This window comes from Colossoma macropomum, unplaced genomic scaffold, assembly GCF_904425465.1.
Source record: "Colossoma macropomum unplaced genomic scaffold, Colossoma_macropomum, whole genome shotgun sequence".
Taxonomy (NCBI): Eukaryota; Metazoa; Chordata; class Actinopteri; order Characiformes; family Serrasalmidae; genus Colossoma; species Colossoma macropomum.
In genome coordinates, this window is record NW_023494803.1 from 9,085,864 (window position 1) to 9,112,990 (window position 27,127).

General features: G+C 40.4%; 1 protein-coding gene across 1 annotated transcript; it reads left to right on the forward strand.

The window, feature by feature from the left end:
• Positions 1–26,696, forward strand: ccdc6a (coiled-coil domain containing 6a). The gene is made up of 9 exons (XM_036593020.1): positions 1–393; positions 3,524–3,673; positions 10,829–10,957; positions 11,918–12,021; positions 13,018–13,178; positions 14,366–14,522; positions 15,749–15,849; positions 18,912–19,033; positions 23,988–26,696. The coding sequence occupies exons 1-9, from the start codon at positions 97–99 to the stop codon at positions 24,171–24,173; spliced, it is 1,407 nt and encodes a 468-aa protein (XP_036448913.1). The 5' UTR covers positions 1–96; the 3' UTR covers positions 24,174–26,696.
• The last annotated feature ends 431 nt before the right edge of the window (positions 26,697–27,127 follow it).

Consider the following 27,127-nt stretch of genomic DNA (forward strand, 5'->3'; position numbering starts at 1 on the left):
TCGCGCTGGTCGTGTTTTCTCGCACTCACAGACACACTCGGAGACACGCTCTCGGATCGCGCACCCCTCGCGTCCTCCTTGCCCGGCGGCGCGGCCATGGCAGACAGCGCCAGCGAGAGCGACACGGACGGCGCGGGCTGCAGCGCCTCAGTCCCGCCGCTCTCCTCATCGTCCTCTTCGGCCGCCTCAGCGCCCGGTGGCGGCGGCGGCGGTAGCAGCGGCGGCAAGCAGGGCGTCGTCATCTCGCAGTCTCGGCTGGAGGAGCTGACGAACCGCCTGGCCTCGCTGCAGCAGGAGAACAAAGTGCTGAAGATCGAGCTGGAGACGTTCAAGCTGAAGTGCAAGTCCCTGCAGGAGGAGAACCGGGACCTGCGCAAAGCCAGCGTTACCATCGTAGGTTAAGGCTCACACCAAGCTGCAAGTCAGCTTCATATTTTTATTCGCCAGCTTCTTGGTCGAATTTTCCCGTTCCACCTTAAATAGTGCAGCAGTTACCTTCTGGCGCCTGAGGTGCTAGAATGCAACTGCTGCACCATTTAAGGTGGAACGGGGAAATACGAACAAGAAGCTGGCGAATCAGGCTTTTACTTATTTTAGCTTCTCAACTGATGATGACAGGCGTTTCTAATATTAGACTGAACCCCTAGATACAAATGTCACGCATTTTCTTGCAACAGAACGGCTAGGTTTTCAGGTTTTGTCGCCTTTAAAACAACAGCACGTTGGTTGCTAAGCTAGCCCACCCAGGTTAGATGGCTAACACTGTTGCTAAGTGAATAGCAACAGTAGCTAGCTAGCTAACGTTGTTATTATTTATTGATTAGCTAATGCTAAATTTATGTAACATGTTTAGAAATAGTCTCTGAGTTCGGAGAAGAGAAAAAAATGTGATTTGTCACCTTAACGTTAACGTTAGTACTTGTTGTTTTGCGAAGGAGTGAGTAGCATCCCGGCTAGGCTAAGCTAAACTAAGCTAGCTGCCATAACAAAGACAGTTCAGCCCAGTTAGCTGTGTTAACGTTTACATATGTGTTTTAAAATGCTGTGTGGACACGTTAGCTCGTATATAAGCTCATTAAAGTTATTAAATGCGTTTGAGAATCGTTATTGTTGGTGTGCCAAATTCAGCCAAATTGAAAGACCCGTTAAGTTTAGCTAGAGTCTGAGTCATCACTGGCAACTAAATCTCTGCCAGAGCAGCCAGCTGTCTGACCATCCAGCACTTTTAATGGAAAAAATGTGTCGTTTTGGGCGTTTTTGTGTCCCAGTGAGTTATGAGCTAAGCTGCAGTACTCCATCTTTAGGCCTGGATATAGGTTAGAACTGATTTAACACCTGAGCATTCTCTGAGTTGGACAATACCTGGGATGGAGACAAGTAGGAAAAGTTGGAAAGTAGCTACTGCCTTACTTTCAGCTGGTTTCTAAACTAAGCCAGTAATATTACACTTATTTTGTGAGCTTGCTGAGAGGGAAATCTCTAAACTTTATTGCCTTTTAGTGCATTATGCACAGCTGAGAATGATTTAACCCTTTTGTTATGTTAAAAAATACATCCATTATGGCTTGTCAGAAAATTTAGAAAGACAAATATAAGAACAGATGGCATATACGCCATATTTAATAATTCAGTAAACATTTTCCTCACAAACTGTAGCATTTTGATAACATTAATATTATGCAAAGATTTCCAGATTCTTCAAGATGGCCTCACTTACTCTTTCAGCATTTCTGTCAATAATACAGTAAAACAGTGTTGTAGAAAATCACCAAATGACCAAAAATATTGGCCTCTCCTTTTCCTTATTCCATAGACTGGCATTCACTTCTCCGTTTCACATGTATGCATTGATACATGCATGATTCAGTGGCTTCCAGTTCTTACAAAACTTACAATCCAGTGGTTTCCAGTTCTGATGAAACTCACAAAATGGTGGCTTCCAGTTCTGACCAAATTCACGGTCCTGTGACTCTCAATCCATTGGCTTCCAGTTCTTGCAAAACTCTCGATTCGATGGCTTCCAGTTCTTATGAAGTGTCTGATCCGGTGGCTTCCAGTTCTTTTGAAACATACGATCCAGTAGCTTCCAGTTCTTAGGAGACTTACAATCTGATTGCTTCCAGGTCTTAAGAAACTTATGATCCAGTGGCTTCCAAATTTTATGAAACTCTAGATCTGGTGGTTTCCAGTTGTCGTGTGAAGAGGTCAAAAACTGACTGTCATAGACTCAAGTGTCTGGAAATCCTATACGCCCTGGCACCATTTTGATGACATTAGAAGCTGAAAGTCTTTTCCGTGCCTGTGTGTGACGAAATTTTTCGCAGTGCAAACAAGAAATGCGGGGAAGCTTCTTTTCACACCTCCCAGAACATCAGTACACATCAAAGATGTTTTTTATGTTAGGTCTTTGAACCCATCGCTGTTCATAAAAGCATCAAAACATCACCTTTGTGTAGAAATATTTTACAGACTCTCCACAACACATCAGTATGACGACACTTTGCGTGTAAGTTCGTTACCCTAATTAAGGAAAAGTCAAAGAATTTTCTGGAGAAAAAGAGAGGTTGGCCAGTATTTCAGGCACCTGAAAAGTAGAAATGGGTCAGACTGACCTGTCACATAATAGGAAAGTTAAAATTGAGATCTAACTCACTGAATGTCTCACTGTTCTTAGTGTTCGGTAGTACAAAATAATTTTACACTCTAATAAAATGCTAAAACCAAAGGGGTGCTGGAAAATAATCTCTTAATTAGGGCATGACAAATGCCTCTGGCTGGCTCGGAGATGGACTGGAGCTGGTATTTGGGTTTCCAGTGTAGCAAAGAATAGTGCAAAGCTTAGGGCTTTGTCAGGGGCTTACGTTGGTGCCATTGTTTGGTTTAGGTAATTTGGAGCATTTCAGAAAGGCTTGATTTGCAATGGTGATCAGAATTGAACTCCCCATCACCAGATCCAGTATCTTGATTTGGGACACTGCAGGCTACTGTGCAAATTTGGATCTTTAAAACAGATACAATGAGCATCACATATGAACAGATGAACTTTTCAGAAATGGTGCTGTTTGTCTGTTTGAATGTACTCTACGTTTGGCAATATTGTGTCATTATCATAATAAACAGCGCCACAGTATGGTTTTCTGAGCATAGACTTTCATAGATCTTGTAAAGCACTGGTATTAAAGCAACTAGTATTAAAAACGATAGATTTAGATGTATTTTAAAGAGGCTATAAACAAACGTGGTGTATAGTAACTGCAAAAACTGCTTAGTAATAAGTAGCTGATTGGATGTCAGTCTGTTACGCCATTATATTATTTTATTACTTTATTTTTACAAACTCTTATATATGTTTTTGTGAACTCTTCAATAAACAAACAAAAATGACTTTGCCGGCAATATTTCCTAGCCTTTTTTTAAAAAATGTGGCTCTACTGGTGCAAAAACGTACATGTTGTGATGCATATCTTGTGAAAATTTGAGCTTGTGAGCATGATCTAAATTTATGTTTGATCTGTGTCAACAGCAAGCGAGGGCAGAACAAGAAGAGGAGTTCATCTCAAACACCTTGTTTAAGAAGATCCAGGCTCTGCAGAAGGAGAAAGAGACGCTTGCCGTGAACTATGAAAAGGAGGAGGAGTTCCTCACTAACGACCTGTCCCGGAAACTCATGCAGGTGAGACCCCAGACCAGAGAACCGTTAAAAAAAAACTTATGGAAAACATAGGCATGGACTGTGTAACAGATTTTTGAGAGTGGGGCCTTTGAGATGTCAGGTGCATACAGTCACATATTTGATTTGAAGAAATGTACTATTGTTCAGCAGTTCTTCCTGTTTTTGCTCTGTAGCAGTTGTTTACTGTAGTTTATGCTGCTATCAAAGTGTTAATCTGATCCCAGAATCATCTGATTTGTCACTACTTGCAGAGAGCGAGCTGATTGGTTGTATTCAAACTGACACAGATGTAAACCAATTATCTCAAATTCTCAGATTATTTGATTGTGTTGATTGTGATGCAGCTAGACCCAGTAAGTTACAGAATAATATCAGCATAGGCGAGTAAATTTCAAATCATCATTTGATTATGTATTTATTGTACTCCAGAAGAGCAGAATGTTTAGATTACCCCTGAGTACATGTTTATTACTAGCTAGATCTAGTACCAGTGTATAAGTTTTATAATGTATACATTGTATAATGTCTACAATTACAGACTGTAGTCCATCTTTTTCTCTGCATACTTTGTTAGCCTCCTTTTACCCTGTTCTTCAGTGGTCAGGACCCCCATGGCAGTAAAACTGATGTGGTGGTGGTGTGTTAGTGTGTGTTGTGCTGGTCTGAGTGGATCAGATACAGCAGTGCTGCTGGAGTTTTTAAACACCTCAGTGTCACTGCTGGACTGATAATAGTCCACCAACCAAAACATCCAGCCAACAGTGTCCTGTGGGCAGCATCCTGTGACCACTGATGAAGGACTAGAGGATGACCAACACAAACTGTGTAGCAGCAGATGAGCTACTGTCTCTGACTTTACATCTACAAGGTGGACTGACAAGGTAGGAGTGTCTAATAGAGTGGAGAGTGAGTGGACAAAGTGTTTAAAAACTCCAGCAGCACTGCTGTGTCTGATCCACTCAGACCAGCACAACACACACTAACACACCACCACCACGTCAGAGTTACTGCAGTGCTGAGAATGATCCACCACCCGAATAGTCTGCTTTGTAAGGGTCCATGGGGGTCCTGACCACTGAAGAAAAGGTGGCTAACAAAGTATGCAGAGGAACAGATGGGCAGCAGTCTGTAATTGTAGAACTACAAAGTGCATATGTGTGTGTATATGTATGTATATATATATATATATATATATATATAGGTCAGGCCACTATACTTGCTTACAGGTTGGAAACTCCTCTAGATCAGTGGTTCTCAAATGGGGCATCAGGGCTCCCTGTGGACCTGTTTGAGAACTATTGCTGAGAACATGCAGACCAAAGACTGTGGGCCTTCAGAGCCCCCCAGATGGTCCGCATGAATTCCGTCTTTCATACATGTTGTAATTTGGGTTACACAATAAATATGGGCTGTCTGGGGTCCCTGAGGATGAGCTTGAGGATCACTGTCCTAGACAAATCTGTTACCTGTTTAAGTTTTCTGGACCTGTCTTTGGTTTGCATGCATTTTCTAGACTAGTGCTTAGTGTTCTGGATATATGTGAGGTCCATGTCTTGTAACGACTCGCATTATCTAGATAGAGCAGTGCTTCCAAACCCAGTCTTCAGGGCGCCTTAGACGGTCCACATTTTTGCTCTGTCCCTATGTGTTGGAAGCTGAGAGGAAGCAAAAATATGGGCCATCTAGGGGGGCCCTGAGGACCAGGGTGGGTAGCACTGGTCTAGAAAATTCACCTGTCCAGAAATCTGCTCAGGCAATAAACTTGTCTTCAGAAGCATATTTTCCAGAAAGTCTGTGCAGTCTAGAAACCTCCAGGGCATAAACTCTTTCCAGTTCACCCACCTGGCCGATTTGTGCTGTATTCTAAATTTTCATAAGGGTTAACTGTCTGAAGACCTTTTTCACAGAGGGCTGCCTTGAAACTATGCATGTTCTGACTAATTTTAATGTTTGTGTGTCCATAAAAATTAATGAACAAATATTGGGTTAACTACAAGGAAGAAGACAACAAATAACTCTTTGCAGTTAAATCCATAAGTGCAGATCTAGGATCTGTTTCTGCATTGTGCTTTATTGGACAGTAGAGATGCACAATATGTCAGCAGACAGTGTTATTTTCCAGTAAAATAAATTAAATTATTAATAGCAGATTTATCAGATATTGCAATTACAGCTGTGCAGTACAACTGATGACTTCAACTTTTTTGCGTGTGTATGCAGTGGTACAGGTATAGTCACACTCTGCATAGTGAAAATGTCAGTAGTTTTTCTTGGTTATATCAGAGAAATGAAATTGTAGTTTGATAGACATGTTCGGCTGAAGTACAGTGATAAACGAATTTCAGCATTAATCTAAAGTAACTAGTCTTTCAAAGAGTCATGTTTCCAGTGCTATGAGATAGTTAGCATCGTTAAACTTTACCTTACATCATTTTGCATATATAAATGATGTGAGTGCTCTGGGGATAAAAGTCAAACATCTAGGGATGCACCGATATGGCAGTTTTGGGCCAATGCGGTTATCCAATATTTTTCGTGAAAGCATCTGCTGATGCCGATACAAAAACATTTCTAAAATGTGGAAATTAGGACCATATCTACAACCCCATTTCCAAAAAAGTTGGGATGCTGTGCAGAATGTAAATAAAAATAGAATGCAGTGATACGCAAATCATGCAGACCATATTTTTAATAGTAAAAAAATAATAAAAGGACAACATATCAAATGTTGAAACTGAGAAATTTTATTGTTTTTTGAAAAATATATGCTCATTTTGAATTTGATTCCAAAGCACATTCCAAAAAAGTTGGGACGGGGGCCTGTTTACCACTGTGTTTCATCACCTCTTCTTTTAACAAACTCTAAGTGTTTGGGAACTGAGGAGACACTGCTGTGGTTTTGAAAGTAAAATGGTTTCCTGTTCTTGTTTGATACAGGATTTCAGCTGCCCAACAGTTCAAGGTCTCATTTGTCATATTTTTCATTTCATAATGCACCAAATGTTTTCAGTGGTGACAGGTCTGGACTGCAGGCAGGACAGTTCAGCACCTGGACTATCTTAATACAGAGCCATGCTGTTGTAATACATGCAGAATGTGGTTTTATATTGTCTTGCTGAAATAAGCGAGGCCTTCCCTGAAAAAGATGTCGTCTGGATGGCAGCATATTTTGCCCAAACCTGTATATATTGTTCAGCATTAACGGTGCCTTCACAGATGTGCACATCGTCTATGCCATGTGCACTAATGCACCCCTATACCATCATGAATACTGGCCTTTGAACTGTGCACTGATAACAAGGTGAGTGGTCTTTAGCCTGGAGGACAGTGTCCATAAGATTTTCAAAATGAAATTTCAAATGTTGATTCATCGGACCACAGGATACTTTTCTACTTCACCTCAGTCCATTTTAAATGAGCTCAGGCCCAGAGAAGGTGGCAGCTTTTCTGGATCCTGTTTATATATAAGTTCTTCTTTGCGTTTTAGAGGTTTAACTTGCATTTGTGGATGCAGCGACGAACTGTTTTCACAGACAGTGTTCCTGAGCCCTTGCAGTGATTTCCACTACAGAATCATGTCTGCTTTTAACGCTGTGCCACCTGAGGGCCCAAAAATCATGGCCAGCAAATACTGGTTTTTGGCCTTGTCCCTTGCATACAGATATTTCTCCAGATTCTCTTAACCTTTTAATGTTATTATGTACCGTAGATTATGAAAAGCAAAAGTTCTTTGCTATTTTACGTTGAGAATTCTTGAATTGTTGCACCATTTGATCGTGTAGTCTTTCACAGTGACAAACCTCTCCTCATCTTTACTTCTGAAAGACTCAGCCTCTCTGAGATGCTCTTTTTATGCCCAATCATGTTGCTGACCTGTTGACCAGGTGTTTTTTTTTGTTTGTTTGTTTTTTTAAGCATTACACAACTTTACCAGCCTTTTATTGCCCCTGTCCCAACATTTATGGAACGTGTTGTTGGCATCAAATTCAAAATGGGCAAATATTTTTCAGAAAACAATAAAGTTCCTCTATTTCAACATTTGATATGTTGGGGTGTACTTGGATTAGCAGTGCAAAGAAAAGCACCATTTATATCTGTAAAGTTACAAAAGCAGTAAAGTAAATAAAATGCAGATGTTTTAGTGCAGTAACCTAGCTTCACTTAAACATTCTGCTCTTCCAGAGTACAATGTAAGAATCAAATATTTCTTTGAGATATTGGCAAAATCTAAACATCTGTCTGATTCCAATTTTTACAAGCAAGTATCTACCGATAACAGTATGATTCCGATGTTATTGTGCATCTCTTAAAATGCTAATAGTATCAGTATCTGCACAAGGTGTAAATATCGGTTGTTGCACTTTAATACTAGAAGCCGACTGTCCTTCAGCGTTTCTACAGTACAAACCCTGATATTTAGCCTCTTCCACCCACAGTTTGGATGAATCAGTGGAATTGGTGCTGGGAGGCCACGATGGGTTTGGGTTCAGTTCTACAGTGATTTTGAACACCCACAGTTTGTGTGGTTTTGGGCAGGTGCTGTGAGTAAGGAGAGAGTGAGTCAGTCTCCAGTTGATCTGACTAGATGACACATTTTAAGGGGGATGTGTGGGTGTTGTGGGGGGGCGTAACTGGACAGTGCACTCTGTGTATGCGTATGAGTGCGAGTGATTTGCATGTGGTGTATGTACTGTACATGAGACATCATGGCTAAGTGTAAATGTGCATCTTTATCTGTTCCCTTTTGTTTAATGCTAGGCAAAGTGGTAACGAAATGTTGAAAAATCTTATCTTAAAGCCATAGTTTGGTGAAAAAAATAAGATATAGAAAAGTACTCTAACGTAACTTTCAACATTTTATTTCTTTTTTGGTACTTCTGAAAAAAATCCCCCAAAAAAGGCAGCAGTGCTTGTTGGGGCTGGATAACTGCCACATGTTGCTGTCTTAGACACAAAATACATTAAAAAATTTAAAAGGTTTGCAAATACATAGTATAGCTCATAATAAAAAGAAAGAAATTGTAGTCTACAAGGCTACATCTCAAAATTAAATGATCTGAGCTCTACAAGTTCATGTACAGTCAGATTTTGTACATAAAGGTGTGGCTCTTACCTTCTAACTGAAGTGAGTGATGAATGGATTTTCTAACATGGCTCAACCACTCCCAGCAAACTGCGGATTCCCTGACTCTCTGCAACTCATTAGCTATCTTAAGCTGTAACATCTCTGTGGAGTTACTTGTTTGGCCTATTCAGAATTGGCTAAGTGGCTGTTTGAATCCTGTGTTGAGAAGTACCTGCTGCGACTTGTCATTGTTCTGTGCTTTACTTTGTCCACATTTTGTCATTTCAAGCAGTTTGTCTAATCATCCATCCCAGCTGGACAGAGCTGAAGCTTCTTATTCGCCATCTATTTTACTCCGGTGTCAGTGTGTAACTGCTGCACCCTTAAGGTGAAACTTGTATGAAGCTGGCCATAAGAAACAGATTTGTCCAGGGTAGGCTGACCAAACCAGTTTTTTGTCCAGTTCTGGGAGCTTTGCAGCAGAGGTTTTGTTCATGGTAAACTTCTTTAAGAATATCATGGATTGTGAAATGAAAAGTGACATTGACATGTGTCTCAGCCCTAGCTTTCAGGCTTCGAGATGGCTGCTAATGTTTTTAGCTTGAGGCTTTTTAATGGACAAAAGCAAGTTTTTCTTAGTTCATTTGGAAGCAGATGTCCAAGCATTAGCCTTCCAGACTTTGCTTCATACGTTGGTCCCTGTCAATGGTTGCCGACTCTCTCAAATCACACATGGGCGTTTTTATCAGGTGAATGCCATATCTTTATGGCATTTCCCATAGTCCCTCACATTTGCTCTAGTACGCCTACAGCATGCGTAAAGGGGAATTCCAATGATGTTTCATTTGTTGAGAAGTGAATTCAGAGTTATAGAGTGGCTTGATGTGAAATGGTTAATTGTAGGAAATTTCTTTACTGTTGTGGTGATGAGAATCATGGTTTGCAGTGTGTGTACAAACACAAATACAGCTGTTTTATTTACTATCCAAAACAACTAGAGAACCTAAATATGTTTTTATATGTAATATGTAATGGCAAAGTAGTGGTAAAGCTGAAAAAAATAGATTTTAGAGATTGTTTTGCTTTATCTCTGCATGTACCTCTCTGCCAAGAATGGAAAAAATACATGTAAGGCCCAAAGTTAATTTTAAAACCATCATAAAACAAAGTCTCAGGCATCAAGCAGTGCATTCATAACCATTTATTCTGGTTATGGGAGCTTTTAGAGGCATTAAACTCCTCAGACGTCTGGTTTCTATCGCCAGCTGTAAACAAGTTTCTCTTGAACGGAGCATTTCACATCAAACCGTTCTAAATGACTTTGTTTACATCTTAGAGATTTAATTATGCAGAAACTTAGGAATTCCCCTTTAAGAGAGAAGCTCAGATCAGCAGCCTGTAGCAGTTAATGACATGTGAGCTGAAATCAGGAATGTAGGTTCAGTTTATAGTAGCTGGAAGCACATGATCAAATGATACATATTCTCTAAGTTGCCTTCCTTTAGTAAGGCAGTCAGGTGCTCTCTTGTTCAGCTCAAAGTACTACTGTAAAACAGGAGGACATGTGGGAAGCATGGCTGGGTGTTGTGGGGGCATCCGCGCAGGGTAAAGTTCACCGAAATAACAAGGCTTTGTCAGGAATCGGCTGCACTGGGAAGAATGCCGGGCATCTGAGCAGGGTTGTTGAGTCACCACCTCCACCGTATGTGCCTTAGTAGGATGTAGTGACACATTATCTGGACTACAACCAAACCTCCCGTAGAAATAACATGATTGTGTTCATTTCATGCTGTATATTTATTTTAGTTAGTCACTGTGTGGTTTAACCCCTTTTAAATACAAGGAACTTCCATTCTTCACTCTTGGTACATTTTAACTTATTATTAGTTTTATCATAGATTAGGTACTGAATGAATCAGAATAGTTACTGAATAATAGACGGTCAGGTGGAAATTTTTCAGCACATCCTGGAGAACTTAACCACATAAGGAACTCAGTAGAGAGTAGGGAGAGCTGTAAAACTGTTCCTTTGCTCATGTTCATTAATTCGTCCTTACTCAAACGTTATCTCTCCCTTTATCTTCCTCTAGCTCCAGCATGAGAAGGCTGAGCTGGAACAGCACTTGGAGCAGGAGCAGGAGTTTCAGGTTAACAAACTGATGAAGAAGATCAAGAAGCTGGAGAACGACACCATCTCCAAGCAGCTCACCCTAGAACAAGTACGACTGCCACGTTTTTACAGTGTACACAGACCACATGAACCATGGAGTTTGCTTAAGGGTTTTGTACATACTCTTTATAAAACAAATAATATTTGAATGGTGCTGCTTCATCTGGAGACACAAATAGGACTGGGTTTCGAAATTCAATACTTTTATGGTACCACCCAAATTAGTTTAATACTACAGACTATCAAATAATGCATTGTTGTTTAAAAAACTAAATTTAAATACCTAAGTTGTCAGGCGTAGAGGCATAGAGCCCTTAATCATTCCTGTTCAAAATCCAAATTGCTGATTGTCTGTCTAAATTATCTGGACCACAACCAAACCTTATGTAGAAATAACACGTGGCCTGATTGTGTTCATACTGTATATTTATTTTAGTTAGTCTCAGAGTTAATACCATGCATGTAAATGCTCTCTGTAATTACATGTATAGTATTAAAGGGAAAATCCACTATGTTCAAAATATGTGCGTAATTCAGTTGTGACATTAACAAAATTTTTCACACCAGTTTGATGTGAAATGTGTTTTGGAGAAACTTACCAAGTTGGATTTCTCTACAATGGTGGCAGCAGGAACTTTGATGTCCACAGCACAATTGTAGCCATTTTATTTACTATCCAAAACCACCAGTCAACCTACACTTGACTTCAGCATTTTATATGTAATATTGATGGTAAAATAGTGGTAAATCTGAAAAATCAATTATACTATGTTAATTTTCTGACCAAAATCATGTTATTGGTGTAAATATCAAAAGTTGTGTAATGAAAGCCAGCCTTAGGTACAGCTCATGTTGTGACTGCTTTTCTTTCCTCATTATTAACTAGTTTAATTATAGGGCATTTCATGGCTGGTTTGTTACTTAATAGCAGTTCCTTGCAGGCTTGGATCACACACTATAGGCACCTGCTGCAGCCTGGAGTTGAATGTTTTGTTTGTGTGTGTTTCAGCTGCGTCGTGAGAAGATAGACTTGGAGAACACTCTAGAACAGGAGCAGGAGGCGCTGGTTAACCGGCTCTGGAAGCGTATGGACAAGCTGGAGGCTGAGAAAAGGTACTGTTATTTGTTGTCTATTAAGTGTGTTGATAAATTTATTGCAACTTTGAAGAAGATGGGCCACTAGAACTTGTAGCATCCATGTGACATATAATTGAGAGGCTACTCTTAATCAAAGTTTATACTTTAGCTATTATAGTATTACTTTGGTGTAAGTACAGCTTCAAAATCACTTAATTCACATGCATGTTTGGTGAGGGGAAAAGAGGTTTTAAGAGGTTGATATGATGCCAAAGATGTGCATCTCTGAGGGTTCAGAAAGCGCTTTTAGTCTAATGTTATTGTGCCTGGAAAATCAACCAATGATGCTGTTGTTTAGGCTCTAAACTGAAATCCTCTGAAATCCATCCTTGGAAACTTCATGGGAAGATTGGTTGGTTATGTAACATCCCAGAGTAGAACTGCTGATTCACCGTCAGATCCTTCCCCAGGTTATAGTAATCCTAGTCATGTTATCTGACCCTAGATCAAATCTTTTTTTTACACGCTGCATGCTAGTCTGAATGAAACCACAGTCAAGTCTTTGCATACTTAACTAAATAGAATTTTGCTGTTGCTCCAGCTGTAATAAGTCAAGACTTTTAAGTTTTTGTGCTGGAGCAACTAGGCTAATGTAGTTAATAAGTGATGGAAACCTATACTCGGAAGTAGCAGAAGCAGAAACCACATAAGCTGGTTTTATATTATTTAACAACTCAGCATAGCTTAAGGCATTTGATTTAGGCACACAATACTAATACTAAAAGCTGTTAGCCTCATAGCTGCAATGTGAAACTAAAGAAGCAAACTTCACTAAACATGTCTTGGCTGATCAACTACATTTGGACCAAGAGGGAAAATGTGTAACTTACTTTTATTTCCAAACTCCCCCTTTAATGATACAAAGACGCAGATCAGGTTATGCTAATTGAAGCTTATAGAGTACTGGCCCAGATCAGACATCACTGCTGTTTTTTTATTCTGTCCCTGACCTCCTCTTTTTTTGATTGGCAGGATCCTGCAGGAGAAGCTTGACCAGCCTGTGTCGGCCCCACCTTCTCCAAGGGAGGTTTCCATGGAGATCGACTCTCCTGAGAACATGATGCGGCACATTCGCTTCCTGAAGAGCGAGGTGGAGAGGCTCAAACGCAGCCTGCGCACAACCGAGCTACAGCGTGAGCAGCACATACACACAGCTGAGTTGCACCAACAAATGCACGACAACAGAGTAAACATACAGTACTGGGAAAAAGTCAGAGACCACCTTTCTTTTATTAATTTTCAGTCAGTACAGCAGGCTAAGTATAAGTTATTTATTTTTCAGGAGATAGTTCTGATCAGATTAGGGCTGAAATAATCCACTTGCATAAGGAAGAAGAAAGTCAATGAAAAAACAGAAGATCAGAAAAGATTAAAAGAGAAAATGGGCCTCCTCACAACCACCTGGAAGACCTGGTAGACACCAACACTGTCCTCATCAGATAAACAGCACTTAAAAGCTTGCACCTTTGCAAAAGAGGAGAAAATCAAGGTGATGTAGATCTGAAAACATCCACAGGTGTTTCTGTCCATCCTTCCACTGTGAGAAGACAACTCAGCGCTATGGGTCTAAAAGGATGTGTAGCTGTCAAGAAGAACCTCACTGAGAAAAGGAGACACAAACATCAAACAAATAAGCTGGACAATGGACTGATCATAACATCACTGAATTTTGGTACTTGGATGGCATGAAGCAGAAAATGCAAAACCAACTTCTAAGACTGAACTTTAGAGGTGTGGCTGCAGATTTCTTTGAAAAACTGAAAGTCTCTTTAAAAGAATGTATGATGTAATAAAGGTAAAGAGTGGATAAAATACTGAAAATACTGAGAAAAAATAATATATTTAGTTATTGAGGCTTCTGTGCAATTTTCTGTAAAATATTTGTTTTCTGCTTTTTACTGATGCTGAAAAATGTTAGTGGCTGTTTTGGCTGGAAGTTAAATGAATAAAGGGTGGTCTCACTTTTATGCAGTACTGTAGCTGGGCACATACATAGTTCTGTCTGACCTCATGTGATTGATTTACTCAGTCTGCTGTGTTTTTTCATAGTGTGTCTGTGTATGTGTTAGTGGTATTGACCCACTAGAGGGAGCTCTCTGAGCAATGATGTAATAAGTTGAAATAACCTATCTTTTGTAGGCTTATCCTTCAGCTTTTAAAAGGGCAAAGTGATATGTTTTGAAAAACATGTATAAAATTATTCAGGGAGCAGTTCAGCTGATGTACTATGCACTAAAAACATGTTGTTTTTTCTGTATTTTCTGTTTGCTACTCTTTCACACAGCCTTTCTTCCTTTTGTTTGTTCTTTTGTTCTCACAGACACAGAGAAGAGGGCTCAGTACATTGAGGAGGAGCGGCAGATGCGTGAGGAAAACATGCGTCTGCAGAGGAAGCTGCAGAGAGAGATGGAGAGGAGGGAGGCTCTGTGCAGGCAGCTTAGTGAGAGTGAGAGCAGCCTGGAGATGGACGATGAGAGGTACCACCATCTACACATCAAACTCAAAAACACAAGACCGCTTCTGCACAGCCAGACATTATTGTTATAATATTTTCCAGCATGACAGATCTGCAGGATGCTTTATCAGAGTGTTTTAGCAGGTCTGGAAAAATATGGAAAATGCTCAGGTTCAGACCTGAAAAAGTATGTAGATTCTGTTGTTGGTGGGATGTAAACCCTAGAGAAAATCTGAGAGGGAAAACAAAAATCACAGTGGCTGTTATTCATCAGAGTTACTTACGGTCAAATCTAATTGTAAAATGAGTGCACGCAGAGTTCATGGACAGGTTTGCTATTCATGAAATTAATGTCTGTATGATCAAACTCAAACTCGTCTGGCAGGAGTGCGAGTAAATTTGAGAGTAATTGTTTAACAAAAAATGTTTCATATGCAGTTAACTAACCAAAGCTATATTACCTATAATACCAATAATGAGAATAAAAATAGAAAATAACAACACTACTAATACTTTGTGTGCATGGCAGCCCAGTACACAAGTATATATACTTCTTTTACGTGCACATTGGTATAATCAAATGCTGCAACGATTCCATTTTCCATTCACAGACACATTACACTGTGCTTATGTTTTGGGCTTCTGACTCCACCCTAAAAAATAAACAATACAAAACACAGCTAGTGCAGGAGCATCTCATAGACTGCAAAAAAAAAACAACCATTAAATATGACGTTTTGAGAAAATAGTCATACTACACAATCAGATTCTATCATCTAAGATGTTTTATTCTTTCCATTTATGTCATTTTCATTTTAACACTATAAAGTTAGGTCAGTAGGGGGAGACATGCACTCACGGTGCTCAAATCTCCCTTCTTCCACACTGTTTGAAAGTTTCATGAATCAGACACTTTGTGTGTCATTGGAGGCAGTCAAATCTACACTATTTATTATGCAACTTTGATGAATAAAGGCCAAAGTCTGCAGATAATCTCTTTTTCTAGTATAGTCTCAGTAATACATATTACATCAAACCATGTGCCATGGGTTAGTTGATGACTTTTCTAGAAAGAAAGAAAACTATACATAAATTTTGCTAAGCTTACAAAAAAAATGTGGGTAAAGTCTTTCTACACGAGGAAAGGCCAAAAACTGTTACCTTTAATGGTAATGATGTCATTGATGTTACTGTAGAATGTTCAGTTTTATCATTTGTTTCTATCTCTTTCTCTCTGTCTTTCTGTAGGTATTTTAATGAGATGTCTGCTCAGGGATTGAGAGCCCGTACCGTGTCCAGTCCCATACCCTACACCCCCTCGCCCTCCTCCAGCCGCCCTATATCCCCAGGTACGTTACTACGACAAACCTACATCACCTAACCTCACACCAGGCTCACCGGATCTGTCTTTCTGTGTCCAGTGGGCAGTTCTAGCTGGAGGCACTATAAAGCGTTCTCCACGTATAGATTCTGATAAACACCTACTATTATTTAGCCTAGGGCTGTTTAGTTTTTCATATGGTTTGGTATTGAGTATTTCTTCATAATTGTTACATGCGTTTTGTAGCGCTCAGTTTTCATTTTGAGTAGCATTTTGAATCCTAAAGAAAGCTAAAGGCTTATTCTGAGCGCTCTGTGCTGCATCTGACCTCAGAAATCTGAGCCAGTTCCACACTACAGACGTTGTGACCTTTTTTGCCACAGTCTTCTCTTGTTCAGCCACTCTATTCAAATCCACAGCCTTTTTCACTCACTGTAATTTAACACCGAAAATAGCTTGCGACGACCTATTGGTTTGAACTGTTTTGAGTGAATGGCTAGACTTCTTCCTCCCTGTCTAGCAATTAAAAGGCATGTACTGCCACGTAGTGTGCTACTTATTTATTTCCTTTGCTGCTTGGATCAAGGAATGCAGAGGCATAATCATTTAACCAAACACACCTCAAATGTTTATCAATATTGAGTGGAAAAAAACTTAATTCTGATAATATTATTATCACATTATCATTGTTTTATCACACTGGCCTACTGATATCTCTGTGTTCTCCAGTTTCTGAGAAACTGTACAAACTGATCTGTTACCATGGAGGCCAAGGATTAATTGGTTCGTCAAACTGCGTCTTTCAACTTGGACCAGAACATTGGGTGATACAGAAAGTAGGCTAATGATTACAGGAGCGTAAAAGGGCTGCTGGCACTCTGCCAGGTCTCAGCCAAATAAAGAAGTGTCTCCGTTATCTCATTAGCTCTTGTTTGAAGAGTTTAAGGGCCTGTTGCCCCAGCCACAGTCTCTCGCTAAAAAGATTTTTCAGTGGAGAACCACCGTTAAACATCTCGTGTAGTCGAAGATAAGATGTTGTCTACGTGTGGAGGAAGCTGTTACCGAAAGGTCAACACAGAAATTTAGTGCAAACAAGCCTGAATCGTTACTGTAGATGATTGTAAACTAGCCAGTTTATCTCTAACAAGAGTTTGTTTGTTCCCCAGTACAGCATTAAGACAAGGGGATATAAGTTAAGAGTCTGTGGATGGTTTGCATCAACAAGGATTATATTAAGTTTAGAGCTAATCAAGCATTTGTTAACCTAGGTTTTATTTTAAATCAAGTTGTGTTGCAGCACACAATTTTAAATATGGATTAACTAACATTATCAAAGATTTAATCTGCGATTAAAACCTCAACCTGAAATGATTTGATTGTGTTTAGCCAGCTCTCAAAAGGCTGCTTAAAATATACACAAAGCCTGTATATTTCAGCCATTTTCTTCATATAGAACCCGTGTGTCAAACACAAGGCCCGCGGGCCTGATCACATTCCTCTCCGGCCCGCAAAAGGATTTTAATTTTCTATTAATGTTAGCTCGTTTCACAATGCACTGCACTACAATCACCAGCATGCACTGCAATGTAATATGTGCTCCGACTGTCCTACCCCAACAATAGTCTTGGACACCTAAAGGTTTAATTAATAAATTCGCAGCAAAGAGAAGATGCCAGGTGTCTAGTTCCTGGAGACTTTAAAATTTTGAATATTTTAAGTATTCATGTAATATTTTACTGCTGAATTTTTCGCATATTTCGAATAATTAATGGTCAGTTCGGTTTATAGCAAAAAAGTTAAATAAAAATTAAACTTAATTTTTGGCCCACAAATTTGTTGAGATTTTTTATATGGCCCTTTTAGTGCTTGAGTTTGACACCCCTGATATAGACGCAGTTTGTAACTGCAAAGCGAATGTGCCTTAGGCCAGAAACATATTCAAGACAAGTATGCGAACGTAAATGACCGTGCTTGGCCAACTCTTTGGAAACGCTCTGTCCCTATGTACAAACTCAATGTGCTTTCTTACGATGCTGTCGCGGTAAAACCACACAGTGCTCAAGGGGGAGACAGAGGACAAATCAGAGAGGGATCTACCATCATTCCAGCAGCAATAACAACTAAATGTGGACTGTAGAGGAGAGTGAGCTGCGTTACCTGCTCTGTTGGAATGCAAAGGCAAAAACATATCATACATGTTTATGTAATTCATTTTTCCGTGAGACTCAGCTGCTCATCTTCAGTTGGCGGTTCAAGACCACTTGGACAGGCTTGGCTGTTGCTGTAGCGCCCTTTGCTGTATAGCGCTTAGAATACAGCTCGGGCTTGCTTTGCGTTACAGAATACGCCTTTTTTGAACGCAACTATGCGCAAAACCCCGTCTGCGTAGCTCGAAGCATCAGCGTTCGCATCCTTGCGTGAAGTATGTTTTGGGCCTCAGTAAGATCCTGCTGGTGTGTTTTTCTTCTATTTCAGTGATGCGCACAGGAGCTTCTTTAGTGCTGCTAGCTCCCCCTTGTGGGGAGAAAGGTTAACCATCAGTGAGTAAGTGTAAACTACGAGCAGTGTTTCAGAGCTGCTCTATATCCATCGTTTTACAGAGAGATAGAGAAATTTTTCTGTTCTGCATAAAACACTCATTTTCAAACACGCTGTAAATTTAAACTACCTGAGTTGGAAGGTTAAATTTAGTTCCTGAATCAAATTTAAGTCTTGTGTTTAAAGTAATGGTGCAACAGGATTAAATTTAATCTAGATTTACAGTAAAAGTAATCCAGGGTCAAATTAACGGTTTAAATATAAATATTTGCAATAAGGTTTGATACCACGAGATAAATTGATGAGCCTTTATTTTAAAAAGTTTAAGTTGGTGCAACCCACCCTATGTTGTTAATAACTAGATTTACTTATTTTAGCATAGTTTAGGTTTAAAATGAATAATGTGGTGAATTGGGAATTTATTTATTTATTGAGAATTTGTCTTGTGAAAAATGTATTTTGTATAGAGGAAAACATTTGTAACAATGGTTTAACATGATTCAGGTGTCAGTACATGAAGTTGTTGATGACATTTTATCTCGTGTCGTGCAGGTTTGTCGTACGCCAGTCACACGGTGGGCTTCACACCACCAGCCACACTCAGCCGGGCCCCCCTTCCCCACTACACCCCTCCAGGACTGCACATCCACCCAGGACCCTCCCACGGAGTTCAGGTATACATTTGCATATAGGCACAGTACACGTTCACAAGTTTGCATTAATGATTACTCTGTTCAGTGCTGTCTTGTACAGTGTAGATTTAAATGCTGTAAGTTAGACACCAGAAGATGTTTCTGGAATCATTAAAAAGTTATTACATGATAGATAATACTGTTAAAAATTATTTATTTTGCGTCATTGTGTGATGTTATCCGCTGAGATTTCATCACCACATGTCAAATACGTGGCCTTCTTGATGGTGAATTAATTATACCTTATTCTCAATGAGTTTGCAGGTTTGTTGATAGCAGAATTCCTAAACTTTTGAATTCTCGAGGTAACCCAGCACTGCCCCACTCCCACCCTGAAAGAGATTACTTAAAGGTCAGGTGTGGTGTCACACCCCTGACTGACGAAAACATCCACTCAGGATTAGGACAAACCTCTCATCCTCTGTTTCTCTTTTGTTCTCTGCTGTCCTCATGCTATTGAGACTGTATGTGCTAAACGTAATATGCTGCCACGCCTGCCAATTCTCTGGTATAGAGTTTAAGCCGTTGCTCATCTGTAATTATTTTAACGTTCCCATGACTGAGCAGGACATGCCGTTCTCCTGCTCCTTCTTTTGTTTGTTTTTTGTTTTAATTATTTTTTAGACTGCAGTGTCCTCCTTATTTTGCTTTCTCTTTTTTCTTTTTCTTAAGACTATTTTAAGGTCTTTGTCTTCATATAGCAGTTTCAGTATTCCAGTATGCTAACAACGTGGTGTCCATTCTTCCACGAGCACTGTACATATACTGAAAGGACAAACCTGGCAGATCTATTTTAGACACTACACTGTGTGTGTACACACACATGCTCTGTTTTGCTTTGTATCAATATTAGGCATCTTGGAAAAATTGACAGATCAGGACAAAAGTGTTGATAAATATCTGTATTTTCATTTTTTAATGCAGCTTAAGGCGCTTTTGCATTGCATGATACCGACGCAACTCGACTCTACCTGGGTTGGTACCTAGTACCTGGTTCCGAGCGAGCTGAGCTGTTGCCAAAGGGTGACCGAAAAGCACTACAGACTACTGATTGGTCGGAGAGAATCACTGAACACATATGTTAAAGTTAGCTATCAGGTTAGCACGGCCTTTTTTGAGCTACCAGAATCGTCTCGTCATCTGGACTCTGTTTGACAAACTGTCCTTTTTTTTTTTGTTAGCAGTCTTTTGTCTTGCTGCCATCAGGATCTTCTGAACACAGTTTGTCTCCTTCACATCATGGCAGTTTCATTTGGCGTTGCTATGACGACCAGCTACATTAAGGGGGGTACTGTATCTGCAGTGGTAAACAAAGTAGATGGTACCAAAAGCGAGTCAGGCCAAACCAAGTGGAGCTGTACTATGCAGAGGAAAAGCAGCTTTACACTCAGTGTGCTTGGAAAAATTTATCCTGCAAATTGAGGCCATTCAGAATACAGTTTCTGTCCGATTGAATGAGGTGGGTAATCCTGTAAATAATCTGTTAAACAGAATAATAATAGCCGTGTAAACGCCTGTATCAGATTACATTCCCAATCTGAAAGTTTAAGTACGTTCTGATCATGTGCGTCGCGCCATATTGAAAGTTTATACCGGGAGCAGAAACTGGTCTGCAGAGGAGACAAAGTTTATGCTTTAATCTTTAAAAGACGGCGGTGGGACGGGCGTCCAGCTTATGTGTCTCAGAACACGACGTCTTCCTCTCGCCCTTCTTTAATAAGGACATGTGAAGTACGTTTTTCTGAGTCTGACATCATTTTAAAGTAATTAAATACACAAGCACTGCTTACCACTGCTTGTCTCACTCTGACTGGACTCATGTGATGCTCGTTGTCATGGTAACATCTACACTAAGTGGTTCTCTACGCATGTGCATAATTTTGGAGCAGATTACTTACAGAGTACTGTGTATGAAAACGGAGATTTTCCATCAGATTGTTGAGTAGAGTGTTAATAAACACCTCAGTCTTAATCTATAATCAGAATGTATTCAATCGGATTGTCAAAACCTTTGCGTGTGAAGCCAGTGTTTGTGAAAAAGAAGTAAAACCAAGACTGGTGGTTTGGATGATGGATCAGCATGGAAAACGCTAAAAAAGCTCCCTACTAAACGATTTCATAACTGCTGTTAATCGTTATCAATAAATTAGTAAGTGGTCCCAGCCTTAGTTAGAATCCTAAGCCCCCATTAGGACGTTAGGCTAAAAAAAAAAGAGACATTTTTTACATAACATGAAGCTTAAAGAAGAAAATACCCCCCTCACACACACAAAATGTAGCTTTCAATGCATATAGCCAAAATATTTTCTTTAGACATAAGTAGCTACAGTAGTACAGTTTCTCATAAAACAGCAACTTTTTAATATGGTTTTGTGTTTTTATGTCTCTGTGTCCCTTCAGTGGGATTATAACAATGCACTTGGCACATGCTGTACTGCCTGAGTGTCAGCACATTCAGCATGTGAGCACATCAGACTTTGAAAATGCGACAATCCGTCCCATGTCAGAAGTGCATGTTCTTACTGGATTATTCTCGTGACGTTTGCGTTTTCTTTTTTTCTTAAGCTCCTGTAGTTTTTGCTCCTCTCAGAGTGTTTTGGTTCCTTAAAGCTGCTCTCAAAGGCGCTGGATTAAAGCAGAGCTGGTTGCTATGGGGATGAGTGGTTGCCGAGGGATGTTTGTTTTGGCGACGGAAGGTTCAGGTCCTTTGATGTTCTGTCGTGCCCTGGACACTGTCCACTCGCACGGATAAAGCCAGAACAACAGAGGAGCTGGCATCTCTCATATACACAGACGTGGTTATTCACTCAGTCAGTAACTTCACGTCAAAGGCCTGTTCACGTTCACATACTCTGTGTCCGTGTGAATTACAGAGCTGCTCAGAATTGGGGCTGAACGATGTGGGGAAAATATCTAATTGCCAATTTAAATTGCAATGATTTCATATAAATTAAGGACCTTTTTTAACCAAGAAAACCAGATTATCTTTTGTTAGCTTGAGGCTTGACTGCTTCATGTAGTGTGCCAGAAAGCCAGTAAGTTGTGGTTGTGATGGCACAACAAATGGAGGTTTGATTGCCTCTGATTGGTCAGGCTCTACAGACAGTATACAACTCTGTTATTAGGTTAAGGCATTTTTGATAATGTAGACTATAGTGTAAAAAAGTGCAGGTCTTGCGATTTGAAAATTGGACTCTATAAAAAAATTGTGATTTTAATTGTCTAGTAATTATGCTGCCCAATTCAATATGATTTACTAGCTTGTCCCAATCTGATCCAAAGGATCAGAGCAAATCCAGGCATATTTTATTGGATGAGGTATCAGCTGTGTTAAACAGCTTCATTTATGTGTTTTGCATTCTACTTGCACAGCTGTCATAGAGGTGATATAAACGAGCATTATCCACAACCTGTTGCAATGAGGTGTGTTTTCAGAAGTTACCAGAGACCTAAATGTCTGTAGTGTGGAGTTCTTTAACAGTAGACAATGAAAGCATCGTCATCATGTTTAGTCTAAACGGTAACGTGAAAATCTGAGCGAGGGCCTAGTTTGCTTTGACTTTTCTTTCTGCCACTTAGCACAAACAATATGACAGACTCGCATACAAAATACATTCCCACTATGTTTTCACTCGTGAGTCTGTTGAAAATGAAACTACTACTGCTTTTGGTTTTAAACCAGCATTAGTAGAAACACTGTGTACAGCTACTGTGCACACATTAGTGATATGAAATCAGTTGTTCCATGTATGTAGATAACAAAAAAAACAGACATCAGGTCAAAGTGTGTATCGCTGTTCATATCAAAAATGGAACAATTTTACTGCAGAATATTAAAGTAACTAGTAGCCAAATCAAAATTAGGGACAATATACACTGATCACCACCTCCTTGTTTCTGCACTCATTGTCCATTTTATCAGCTCCACTTACTATATAGGTGCACTTTGTAGTTCTACAATTACAGACTGTAGTCCATCTGTTTCTCTGCATACTTTGTTAGCCCCCTTTTACTCTGTGCTTCAGTGGTCAGGTCCTCCATGGACCCTCACAGAGCAGGTACTGTTTGGGTGGTGGATCATTCTCAGCACTGCAGTAACACTGATGTGGTGGTGGTGGTGGTATGTTAGTGTGTGTTGTGCTGGTACGAGTGGATCAGACACAGCAGTGCTGCTGGAGTTTTTAAACACCTCAGTGTCACTGCTGGACTGAGAATAGTCCACCAACCAAAAATATCCAGCCAACAGTGTACTGTGGGCAGCGCCCTGTGACCACTGATGAAGGACTAGAGGATGACCAACACAAACTGTGCAGCAGCAGATGAGCTATCGTCTCTGACTTTACATCTACAAGGTGGACTGACAAGGTAGGAGTGTCTAATAGAGTGGACAGTGAGTGGACATAGTGTTTTTAAAAACTCCAGCAGTACTGCTGTCTGATCCACTCGTACCAGCACAACACACACTAACACACCACCACCACGTCAGTGTTACTGCAGTGCTGAGAATGATCCACCACCCAAATAGTACCTGCTCTGTGAGGGTCCATGGGGGTCCTGACCACTGAAGAAGAGGGTAAAAGGGGGCTAACAAAGTATGCAGAGAAACAGATGGACTACAGTCTGTTATTGTACAACTACAAAGTGCTCCTATATAGTAAGTGGAGCTGAAAAATGGACAATGAGCGTAGAAACAAGGTCATAATGTTATGCCTGATCGGTGTAAAATGTCATTTTAAAGAACTAGGCCCAAAAAACAAAACTAAAAGTGGTGAAATCTTACTGTGGTATTAATTATAGCAAGTATCTAATATTATATGTAGTTTTATATAATAACAATCTAGGATATTCGCTGTTGTCGGAACAAAACCTCGTATCTCCAGTTTTTTAGTTTTGACATCATTGACAGCAATTTTCCTCATTTTTTGTCTCCACACAGAGGCCGTCCCCCAGGAGAAGCAACAGCCCGGACAAGTTCAAGCGCCCCACGCCCCCACCTTCCCCAAACACACACTCCGGGGCGCAGCAACACCCTCCTCCTCCGCCCCCTCCTCCAGCACAGCCAGGGGTCCAGTCCGGTCCCTCCCACTCGGCCATGTCCCAGCATCCCCCTGTCCAGCCTTAATGCATGCGCCGCGCACCATCACACGCTAGGCTAGGCTACAAACCACCAAGAAACCAGGCCATCCTCCACTGGGCCACTGCTAAAGCGGGCAAGAATGGGGCGGCTTTGGACGGACTGGACGAGAGAAAAGTGGACTGTGAGGTTTTAGCAACAGAGAGCTGAGTCGAACGGTGGCCACGTCTTGATTTGGGCTCAAACTCAGCGGTCATGTCACGTGTTTTGCTTTAGAATGGAAGAGATGCTTATGAAAAGCATAGAGATGATTTTGGGTTTTTTTTTTGTTTTGTTTTGTTTTGTTTTTTTTTGTGTTTGGTTTTTTAGGTTCGCTGTCTGGCGCTTCCCAGCCCTGATCCCTCTGGCTAGCACTGTGGCTAGCTCACAGCTAAACTGGGCATAACAAAACACCTGAGACTGTATCCTGCAATATACTGCTTTTAGATTCTAGGATTCAAAACGATCAAATACGTAAGTGGAGAAAATCAAACTACGTGTAGATACGATGGCGAACAGCTCAGCCGGAGGGAAAGCTCCAGAAGGAGTGAAGGGGAATGGGAAGTGCTCTGGATAGCTCAGCTGACATGGGAGAGCTAAACGCAGGTTGGTTTGTTTGTTCGTTTGTTTTTTAGGTTGGTTTAAATCCCATGTAAGGCTGTTAAGCACAGTGTGTAGAGAAGGCAAAGGCAGGACAGTCATGGAAACTTCGACAGCACTTGTTGCCACTTTTGCATGTGTGTATAAAGCTGAAAGAGTGCAGTGTGAGTGTGCGTGAATTGGTGTTGGTGGAAGTTGCTCTTTTACACTGATCTGAGGCCACTTTTGCAGTTTTTCAAACTGTTAAGAGGTTTCAGCCAACTCTAAACATGGCTTTCAGTTCTTAGCAAACAATATGGCCTGGCCAGACGGAGCTGCGGCCATGGAACCGCCCACTCGAGAACACATTAGGGCTGCACGATATGGACAGAATACTAGCACTGCGATGATGTTGCTGTTGAACTATACCTTGCAATGTATTAAAGGGCCTTTATTATATTACCTTCTTTAAAATAAGAGATATGGCATGAAATTGAGTTTTAAAGCAAATCAAACACTCCCCAAACCATACAGGCCACGTATAACAACCAGCCCATTTTGAATTGTGATGTCACAAACAAACATCCATTTAGCCCCGCCCAGTCACGTCAACGTCATAAGAAGTGTTACACCGTGAATTATATTTTGAATTAGGTGCAATACAGGATAGCCTACCAGAACAGAGTTAATTTACATATGTCAGTCTTAAAGGCACAGTAGCAAAAATAGCCTTTTTAATACTAAGGAATGAAGAGAGGTTTAAAATGGTCAAGTAAAAAAGTTTTTTCTTTTGGTACATAAAATAATACAAAGGCTTTAAGGAGAAAAAAAATACAATAACAACTTAGGATATGGGCCCTTTTTTAAAGTGTACAGGTGAATCAGTAATGCGACATTAAATATTTGGATTGCACGAATACCTTAATTCATCAAAATACCTACAGAAACACTAATGTGGTCATTTGCGTATTACATCCTTCTGTGATATCAGTATTGCCAGAGCCAGTGTTGCAATACTAATTAACAAAGAACATATTATGCAGCCCTAATTCAGACACGTCCTTTCCTTCTTGTAAGCTGCAGCAAAGTAAGAAGGTAGGAGTAACCTCCTCCTTTCTGTCTGTGGGATATTTCCCTGTGTTAGCTATTGGACAGTCTTTATTTTAAGCCCAAAGTGAGGATGGTCCAGTAGTATTGTCTTGCACCTCTTCTTGAGGCTAATTTTCGTATTTGAACAGGCTTGATTTGGCGCTTGAAGGAATACTCCATTGTTTTCAGCCTGATATCTCTGCATCTGTAGCATAGTTTGATTACCATGGATAGAAATGTCTGCACTTAACTCAAAACATACTCATATTGGCTTTATTATTATTATTATCATTATTATTATTATTATTTAAAGTTCTTTTACTAAGTGCCAGGAAACCTCCAAGGTAAGCTACTGATGCAGCAGATGGAGATCAGGTTGGGGTACTCCTTTAAATTGCCCAGCTTCAGAATCCCGCTTTGTTAAATCAACTGATTACCAAATCTGTAGAGGTTGTAATTTGGATATTACGACAAAACCAAAACACTAAATGTGCAGTGGTTCCCTTTGGAACAACATAATTGGGAAACAGTGACTTTAGGCCTCCGCATATAGTTGTCAAAGTTCCTCAGAAGTCTTGGGATCCTGATCTCCGCATCGTGGTTCCCAGATCTTCACAGAAGTCTTGAAAAGTCAAAATTGGTCTCAGATCAGCAGGCATGGGCCGCTCCTCCACATCTCCTCTCTATCCACCCCGCCATAAGGCTCTGGAGCAGAACAGAGGGAAGGATGAGGAAGACGAAGTAAGTGCCCTCAACTTAACTGTCACTGTCATAAACAAAATGTACCAACAGCAACAGGTGAGATACAAGGTACTGTTGAACAAATTAACCTTGATACGATTAAAAGCTTGTACAAAAATGTGACTTTGTGCTGTTTATTAAACCTGAAGTGTAAGTGTTTGGTGCTCTGAGCCTTCATACATCTGTGCATTCGACCGCAAAGAGGTGTTCAAGCAACAGCGGTGCAGCGGTGGCTCAGTTTAGCACTAGTAACTAGTTCCCTGCTGTAGTCCTTACATCCAAAATGGCACAAGGGCCCCCGAGTCAATGTTACTCAGGGCTTCCAGATGTTTAGAAACACCTCTGAGTTCAATGTAAGGTTGTGCCGAGTTGTGTCAAACAGCTGAGCTCTACCTTAAGATGTTTTATTCATTAACCACTGAACCTGTGCACCCCCGGCAGAATGGTTGATAAAGCTAATTATCTCTTAGCTAAGATAACTTGAGTTGAACATGACTATTCCTGGTAAACAGGCTTCACGTGTAGCTCATACACTGCGTGTCCAAAAGTTTGTC

Excerpts from the sequence above, each read along its gene's own strand:
- ccdc6a (XM_036593020.1), top strand. The coding sequence starts at position 97 with ATGGCAGACAGCGCCAGCGAGAGCGACACGGACGGCGCGGGCTGCAGC. Across the intron at positions 12,022-13,017 it reads AAGCTGGAGGCTGAGAAAAG|GATCCTGCAGGAGAAGCTTG; the intron begins GTACTGTTATTT and ends TTTGATTGGCAG. Across the intron at positions 14,523-15,748 it reads CTGGAGATGGACGATGAGAG|GTATTTTAATGAGATGTCTG; the intron begins GTACCACCATCT and ends GTCTTTCTGTAG.